This window comes from Acomys russatus, chromosome 26 (assembly GCF_903995435.1).
Source record: "Acomys russatus chromosome 26, mAcoRus1.1, whole genome shotgun sequence".
NCBI lineage: Eukaryota > Metazoa > Chordata > Mammalia > Rodentia > Muridae > Acomys > Acomys russatus.
Window position 1 is genome coordinate 38,143,512 of NC_067162.1, and position 8,687 is coordinate 38,152,198.

Consider the following 8,687-nt stretch of genomic DNA (forward strand, 5'->3'; position numbering starts at 1 on the left):
CAACCAAACCAAACTGCTGCCTTGGAGCGCCTTCTTCTGGTCGCGTGGCCACCTCCATGCCCAAGCCCGCAACCTTAAGGATGCGTCCTTCTAGATGCTTAAAGACACAAGATTCTTTACTGCTGTTGATGCTCCTCATGTATCCAGCCAATGTTGATAGTCGAGGTCAGCCAGCACGGTAAAATTCTCAGCCAACCAGAACACAACGGTCCCTCAGAGCCCCTACCCCCAGCCTCATCACCCTGAACTCAGGCTCCTGATTTATTTGGCTTGGCCCACAGAAACTCTCCTTGCCAGTGGGATGGGCCCTAAGCAGCCTACTTTGGTTTCTGTATGCCCCTTCCCTCACAGGCTGGAGGGGTCCAGATTCCCAAGAATCAGTCCCACAAGCAGAGCCCACCTCTTGCTTCAGCATCCGAGTCTCATAGGCTGACTGGACTGCGTGCGACGTTCCGATTGGAAGAAGAGACTGTCCGTCAAGTATACGCTCCGCCCCCGCCTCTAGTTGACTGCGGAGAGTGAAGCTGTCCTAGTTCTGAGGGCGCCAGTTCATTGGTTCGGCCCGATCTCGCTCCAGTCAAGACAGGAACAAGATCAAGGTTTCGGTTAGAAACAGGGAGATGCCAGTCAAGGGATGGGCAGTTGCATTCACCAGTTAGCGCAGAATATTTGCGGAGGCCCAACTAGAATGGGGAGGGGCATGAGAGAAAGGCTACTCTTGATTTGGTGAAAGGAACTAGGTCCCGCCCTCCTGACCCAATAGAGGCTCGGCCGCGCCCCCTTTCAGCCGGTGGTCCTTGGTACAAGAAGTGGGCTGCTCTCCTACACTACATCACAGCCGACCCTGGTTGCGTCCAGGAGAGGGTCGCGCAAGTTCCACAGAGATCCGGGAGAGTCCCGCGCCATCCCTACGGTGAGGGAACGCAGCGCACGGAGGCCATTAGCTCTGCGGGGTGTAAATACGGCCGTGAAACCGGAAGTTCCCCAGGAGGTGTCGCTTCCGGAAGTGTGGCAAATTCCCACCACACCAGGAAGTGTGGTGCCGCGGCGGCTCTTCGAAGTGTTGCTGTCCACCCAGTTGAGATGCGAGATTGAAACAGGTGTCAATGTATCGTTGTTTGCGGAGGCCCAGTGGAGCGACACCCATCCGAAAGTGCCGGAGGGTGCAAGTATTTGGTCATGTTTTTGAATGTCGCGTCCTGTCGAAAACCGTAGGGAAAACAGCACTAGGAATGTATCCAGGGGGCCTGGCTCCCTGAAGGCTTTTAAGAAGTTTTCTGTTGCTGCCCATCACCCTCGATTCCCCTTCTTCCCAGGGATGTGCAGATGGAGGCCGGAGGAGATAGTGCTGTCCCAGCCCCCGGGGGCGTGGAGGACTTGGTGGACACGCAGCTCCCCAGTGAGGAGGCTGGAGACAGTGAAGGGGTTCACTCGAGCACGCCGGATCCCGGAGATGGGGACCCGGAGGATACAGGTATAGCTTCCAGCAACGGAGCCTTGGAAGCAATCTCTGGGGCTTGTCATTGCTAGCTGAAGGGGACAGAGATCAACGGGAGACCAGTGAGTTGTCACTGGGGACCCAAGAAAGTGGTTTGAGGCATAGCTCGGTCAGTCGTTGGTCACAAACTTGCTGACTTAATTGAAATCATTGAGAAACAACAAAGAAGCCAATGGGTGTCAGCTGCTGTCTGGGAGGGGGTAGCACTGTGCCCCCACAGATGTATTCTATCATGAAGGCTCAAGGGTAGAAAGATGGACTCTGCTGGTTTGTCCAGAATAGTCCCATTGTAACATTGGAGTTCCCACATCCCGGGACACCCTTCTGTGGTAGGGAAATTAGAACGTACTTGACCTGAGCTTAGGTCCTTGAAAAATCAAAAAGGGTGTGGTTGGGTTAAAAAAACGGCTCGTCCAGACAGGTGATGGGAATTGAGGACAGGTAAGTTACTTAGGTATTTGGGAACACAGGATTATCGGTGTACAATTAAGAAAATATGAAAACATTGGGTGTGAGATGAGGTTGAAAATTGGTGATTGTCACTGGGTGAGTCAGTAGACACCAGTGTCAGTGGGAAGAAATGTGGGTTATGGTTGTAAAATGATAACTTTGGGGGAAGAGCAGCGGAGATAGTGAAAGCCTTGTGCATTGATGATGGTTAATGGTGGGCATTGGTGGAGGAGAGGCGTGGACGTGGAGCAAAATAAAAATTGTCATGTAAATGTTGTTGAAGACTAAGGTGTCAGCACCTTGGCATACAAGATATGATCATGTATTTGCTGGGGTGTCAATGTAGCAGTAGCAGTAAAGAGGGGGTTGGTTGGAGGTTAGGGTAGTCCTGATGCTCTGAATGCCGGTGAATGTTCATGGCCACTATAATGGGAGGAATAAGGACCATCACTGGGGGTGTGGCTAACCAAGAGAGTCAGTGGGCATCATTGTGGATCAGTGGACATGGATGAGGGTAAACAAAGAGTTAGAGTCAGTGGGTATATTTTAATGGTGGCCATTGATGGGTAAGTACACAGCAGGAGACTAAGAAAAGGGGGTCAGAGGAGTTAAAGAAGAGCCACTGCAGATAAGGAGGTTGATGGTCATTGGGAGAGTGGGTGCTTTGAAGACCTGGGAATGGCAGTGTCTCAAGGGAGTAATGGAGGGGCCAGTGAAGGACAGTCAGAACATGTTGGGTCATCTGTGTTTCAGGGTGGGGCCCATTGAAACCTTGGTGTTAGTGGACTTAGGTTCTAGCTGTGCTCAGCCATGTTCACTGAGGAGCTAGGCAGACATTTGGAGATCTTTGCCATCACGTGTGGGTCACTGAGGGTCAGGGACTGGTAAGGACTTGATAGATTGTAGAAAATATGGGGGTGGTGAGAGATGAGCCACTCAGGGCTCCCTTTCAGGATCCAAGGCCGAGGACCAGCCATCCAGTCTCCTGTCACCTTTGCCTCAGGCTGAGGCCCCATCAGACACTTGTGAGCACTGGAAGACTGCAGCTGCCGACAGCAGTCCCACTGGAGAACCCGAGAGTAGTTCTGAGGGTCAAGGAGAGGACCCCAGTGACGGAGACCCCAGTGATGAGAACTGGCGCGGCCAACGGAAGCACGTGTTCGTGCTGAGTGAGGCAGGCAAGCCCATCTACTCACGGTATGGTAGTGTGGAGGCACTTTCCGCCACCATGGGTGTCATGACAGCGCTTGTGTCCTTCGTGCAGAGTGCAGGAGATGCCATCCGTGCCATCTATGCCGGTGAGTGAAGAGGAAGGGGGTCAGAATCGGGGGGGAGGGGGGCTGGTGGCTGGGAATATGGTTCGGGTGTTAGAAGTGTGTGTAACTAGCCGTGGCTACATCTGCCTGTCTGCCTTCATGAGTGTCTGTTTGGCCACCAGAAGTGAGTCAGGGGGCCCGTCTGCCTGTAGGTCCATCTCTTTGGGTTCTGACTGGTTGGCAGTATAGCGCCTGGTTGTCTGGGAGTGAGAAGCCGTGCTGTATGAGCTGGCTTTGTCTGTCTGTATTACCTGATTCCTCTACAGCCCACACATCTCCATGAATGTCCCAATACCCCCTAGCTTGTGCTTGCCCTAATTTTGGTGCTGGCAGAGTGAGAGTGCAGATCCTCTATGTAAGAGCCAGGTGCTCTGTGTGTTGGAGAGTGTTTGGGAAAGGTGTCCCGTCTGACCCCCTGGCTCATTCCTGGTCTGTCTCTGCCTTACTCACTCTTCCTTCCCTCTAGAGGATCACAAGCTGGTGTTCCTGCAGCAAGGGCCACTCTTGTTGGTGGCTGTGTCCCGGACTCCTCAATCTGCAGCACAGCTACGGGGGGAGCTGCTTGCAGTCCATGCCCAAATTGTGAGCACACTGACACGTGCAAGCGTGGCCCGCATCTTCGCACACAAGCAGAACTATGACCTCCGTCGCCTGCTGGCTGGCTCAGAGCGCACACTGGACCGGCTCCTGGACAGTGTGGAGCAAGACCCAGGTGCCCTGCTCCTGGGTGCTGTGCGCTGTGTGCCTCTGGCCCGTCCACTGCGGGATGCCCTGGGCACACTACTGCGGCGCTGTACAGCCCCAGGCCTGGCCCTGTCAGTGCTGGCTGTTGGCGGCCGACTGATCACAGCAGCCCAGGAGAGGAATGTGCTGGCTGAGTGCCGCCTAGACCCAGCTGATCTGCAGCTGCTGCTTGACTGGGTGGGTGCACCAGCCTTTGCAGCAGGTGAGGCGTGGGCCCCTGTGTGCCTGCCTCGCTTCAACCCAGATGGTTTCTTCTATGCCTATGTGGCCCGCCTGGATTCCATGCCTGTCTGCCTCCTGCTGCTGGGTACCAACCGTGAAGCCTTCCACGCCATGGCTGCCTGCCGGCGCTTGGTTGAAGATGGAATGCACAACCTTGGTGCCCTGCGTACCCTTGGGGAGGCTGCCACCTTTTCTAACAGCCCAGCTGCCAGTGCCCCTGCCTACAGTGTGCAGGCCGTGGGAGCACCTGGCCTCCGGCATTTCCTCTATAAGCCACTGGACATCCCGGACCAACACCGCCAGCTGCCACAGTTTACCAGGTGGGCCCTGACCCTACAGTTGATTGAAGACGCATCTAATAGGACGGTCAGCATCTTGCACACATGAGTTAGGAGAGAAAGCCAGCCATGCTCTAGAAAGGGGAATAGATAGTTCTCTGATGGCAGAGGCTTGAGCACCAACCCAAAGGCGTCCCATTGTTCTAGTGGGAGAAAGGCTCTCTCCTTCCTAGTTTAACAGAGGCAGCTTGGCTTACAGCCACCAGCAACCCTCAAATCTAACGGGAGAGGCTGAGCCCCCACAACCTAAGTATAATCCCTACACTAAGAGGGGGGGCAGGCCCTTGACTCACCCTGCCACCGCCTCTCTCTGTTGCAGTCCTGAGCTAGAGGCCCCATACACCAGAGAGGAGGAGCGACAGCGACTGTCGGACTTGTATCACCGCCTGCATGCTCGCCTGCATAGCACCTCCCGGCCCCTGCGCCTCATTTACCACGTGGCTGAGAAGGAAACACTGCTGGCCTGGGTGAGTCGGTCAGGCTGTCAGTCAATTAGTTCCCAGCTGCAAGCTTGCTTTCCCTGCAGGACCCTCCTCTGGCTTTAGCTCCCTTCACAGGCACACTGGAACCTGCGCAGGTTCTGCCTTTATCTGCACCACTGACCCTCTGGGCACATGTGCCTTTAACATCTGCAACCCCACCTTAGCCCGGGCATTCCTCCGCTTTCCCCCATTAGCTCAGGACAGGGTCTTTCACTTTCAGGGATCCTATCTGCAACTCTCACTGTGCTTACGAGTTCCCTCTCTACCAGTGTAGTGCCCAGCTCTCCTTGACCACTGCAGGTTCAGGACCACTCCGTGCCCTCTACCTGCAGTGACCTTCCTGTAAGACTGTTAAAAGATCAGCTCCATGCAGGCAGCACCATAGGAAGTCAGACCTCCCCCGACAGGTTCATTAAATATAGTGTATATGAGTAGAGACCCAGCATTTTTCTAGGCCAGGATTATTGTTTTGATTTTCAAGTAATTTTGGACTTTGAAGCAGCAAAGAAGGTATAAAGAATTATAAAATGGCCTTTCACTCAGGTGCTGCTCATGTGCCCTTGTCTCATTTGTTCTGGAATGACTCCACAGGCCTTGTTGCCTTGGTGCTTTGGTACTTTGAAAGGACATCAATCGGTGAACATGCTTGTAGCGTCCCCCTTGATCGGGTCTTTCTCTCGTGCTTCACCGTGATCAGATGAGAGGTCATAGCCAGGCAGTGGCAGCGCATGCCTTTAATCCAGCACTCGAGAGGCAGGGCCAGGTGGATCTCTGGGAGTTCGAGGCCAGCCTGGTCTACAAAGAGAGTTCCAGGACAACCAGGGCTGTTACAGAGAAAAACCCTGTCTCGAAAACGAAGACTGAGAACCCATGCCGTATTGTAGCATGAGCCAGTGCCTGCACTGTTTCAAGGGCATATGATGCCAGCTTGGCTCCCTTAGTTAAGGTGAAGTCTACCACCTTAGAAGGGGGAGTCTTCCCCTTTGCGATAGAGAAAGCATCCCTGGCAGCCAATGGCCTGTGTGTTTGTGGGGTTTAGAATTATAGCCCCCCCATTCATTCTTTTATGCCTCTATGATTGAACTTGCAGCAGTTACTAGGTTTTTTCCTGGTGGTGGCTTGTCTAGCCATTCTACTTTTTACATTTATAGTTGGGACTCGACATGAGGACAAACTTCTTGTTGGATTTCCTAATTTAAGAGCACATTTATGTATCTATTGTGTACGCCTGCACACGTGTGTTGAGTGTAGAGGCCAATGGATAGCTTGTGGGAATCTATACTCTCCTACCAGGTCATCAGGCCTGCTGGCCAGCACCTTCATCCACTGAGCCATCTCACCACATTTTATATTTTATATAAATATGGCCTGAGACTTGTCTTGAGTTCAGTAGTCTAAACTCCTTTTCTAGCATTTGCTGCAGTTCTTTTTGACCTAGCCAGTGGACTCCCTGCTTTAGGCAGTCTGGGCCCTGTTTCCCACTGGTGCATTTCTGTCACATATGAACACAGCTTGCTTGACTTACTCCATCCTTCCTGGGATCAGCCTTTTTGCCAAGGAGCCTTACTATCTTTCCCTCAAGAACTGACATTTTCAAACCAAGTAACAGTAGGTCCAGGGTTTTAAATGAGGTGGTCAAGAGAAGACTTGCTGAAGAGATGGCTTCCAAGTAGAGAGGAGGTGGTGAGCTGCCACGGTGCCTAGAGGAGGAACTGCCTGTGTATAGGGAAGGGACTGTGGCGTGAGGCCAGGCTGAGGCTGCCTGTGTTTGAGGAAGAGCAAAAGAAAGGCCACAGTTGCCTGGGCAGAGTGAGAACTCCAGGAAGAGCAGCGGGAAGAGGCACAGGAAAGGCACTGGAGGCCTCTGGGTCAGGTCTCAGGGCACGATGTCTGCACTGAAACTCATGTTATGTAGGGCTTCAGTGATGACAACACGGGGGCAGGAGCACAGGCCAGCCTTGCGCGTAATGGTTGCTCGCTGAGTAGTAAGGGTTGGTGTCACCATAATGTCTAATCTGCAGACAAACAAACAGAAACACACGCAGAGTCAGAATCACTCAGTTGAAGCCGCTGATCCTGCTGGCCTCTTGTCTGCCCTTGGCAGGATAATAATACCAGCTTGCCTGCCTTAGCCCAGTGAGCCATAGCCGTTTGCTGCAAAGCATCTCCTCCGCAAGCGTCAGGACCACACAAGGTTGACTTTGGGAACACAGGATCATTCATGACCAGCTCTAGCCAATCTGACTGTCTCCTCCCCCTCTCCCCAGGTGACCTCTAAATTTGAACTCTACACTTGCCTCAGCCCCCTGGTGACCAAGGCGGGTGCCATCTTAGTAGTGACGAAGCTGCTGCGCTGGGTAAGGAAGGAAGAGGACCGGCTTTTCATCCGTTACCCACCCAAGTACTCCACACCCCCATCCACGTCAGGAGACCAGCCCCCCAGCAATGGCTTGTTCACAGGACTCTGAACGACTGTGGCAGTGACCGCACTTGGCTTTTACATTCTGCTCGACTCTGGAAACGTGGGCAGAGGCCTTTGTCGGCCTGGCCCCCCATCTCCTTGTCTCCCTGGGCAGGTGGGCTCAGATGGGCGAAAAGTGACAGCAGCCAGGGGCTCATGTTGCTCTCTGAGCCCCCCTTGTGCACTGCCACATCTAGGAGAGTCGAAAGCCTCTTCTGCCCTCTACGTCACCTCCCTAACCTGAATGCCACCGCACCCTCTGTCACCAGCCATCTCCTCCAAGCAGCACAGATTGCTAACCATGTCCTGTCCATCTACCAAACAGGCCTGACACTGTCTGTCCTCAGGGTAGGGGTGGGTAACTCTCAAGGGCTCTAGAATTTGGAATGGACTGCTTGAAACCAGCCTATGGTTGTTTAAAGAAAACTGTACAAAAAAGGCCTAAGGCTGAATCCCACAAGACAATCTTCTGTCCTTCAAGTCCTTCCCCCCCCCCCCCCCCGTCATTTCCTCCTACTTAAAAAAACAAAACAAAACAAAAATAGCCAAGCCCCAACAATTTAGGGTGTCTTACACATGAATAAGAAGGTGGCCTCAGTGTCCACCTGTGTAACACATGCCATCTGACTTCACCCGTCGACCGGGATACAGCTTTATGAAGATTCTCTTAGCCTCTACGGCTCTTTACGCAACGAAAGTCTAACTTTCTTTCCGTCCTAGTGGAGATGTGTGAACTGACAGGGCTTGGAACTGTTTTACTACTGCCAAGCACGAACATGTTTGTTCTGGACGTTGGCCGCTTGTAGCAACAACCTAAGGAAGAGCCCTTCAAGAGCTTGTGTGCACAACCCATCTCTACTCACTACCCTGTCCCAGCCTTGTTTAGAGACACGGCTCTGGGGTTGGGCGCATGCGTGCTAACTGTCAGTTGCGTTGCAGATGGCCTGCGCTTGCTCCGAGCAGATACCTCTGTGTTGTCCCACCCCCTGGTTTCCTAAGAAGTCTCTAGCAGCACGTGCTGCCTTTCCCTGCTGCTGCTGTCTACCGGGCACAATCGCAGATTCTCCATGTTGGGAAATGACTGCTGAGCTGGAGCCTTTGATGCCGGAGTGGCTGGGCGCTGAGGAGGCAGAAGACACACAGGTAGTGAGGGCCCACAGGGTAGACGGGAGAGAG

At 53.4% G+C, this 8,687-nt stretch overlaps 1 protein-coding gene across 2 annotated transcripts; it reads left to right on the top strand.

The window, feature by feature from the left end:
* Window positions 1-750: 750 nt before the first annotated feature.
* On the top strand, window positions 751-7,976 carry Mon1b (MON1 homolog B, secretory trafficking associated). 2 transcript variants are annotated; one of them, XM_051168654.1, is made up of 6 exons: window positions 751-913; window positions 1,317-1,474; window positions 2,902-3,246; window positions 3,731-4,550; window positions 4,888-5,035; window positions 7,318-7,976. In XM_051168654.1, exons 2-6 carry the CDS (start codon window positions 1,327-1,329, stop codon window positions 7,516-7,518), a joined length of 1,662 nt encoding a protein of 553 aa, XP_051024611.1. In that variant the 5' UTR covers window positions 751-913; window positions 1,317-1,326; the 3' UTR covers window positions 7,519-7,976. The 2 variants fall into 2 exon arrangements, with proteins under 2 accessions (XP_051024611.1, XP_051024610.1); XM_051168653.1 differs by lacking the exon at window positions 751-913 and having other exon boundaries at window positions 923-1,474.
* Window positions 7,977-8,687: the final 711 nt, after the last annotated feature.

Bases quoted from the DNA above. Each gene is read 5' to 3' on its own strand.
- Mon1b (XM_051168654.1), top strand. From the start codon at position 1,327: ATGGAGGCCGGAGGAGATAGTGCTGTCCCAGCCCCCGGGGGCGTGGAG. The intron at 4,551-4,887 runs GTGGGCCCTGAC...TCTCTGTTGCAG, and splicing joins CAGCTGCCACAGTTTACCAG to TCCTGAGCTAGAGGCCCCAT. The intron at 5,036-7,317 runs GTGAGTCGGTCA...CCCTCTCCCCAG, and splicing joins AGGAAACACTGCTGGCCTGG to GTGACCTCTAAATTTGAACT.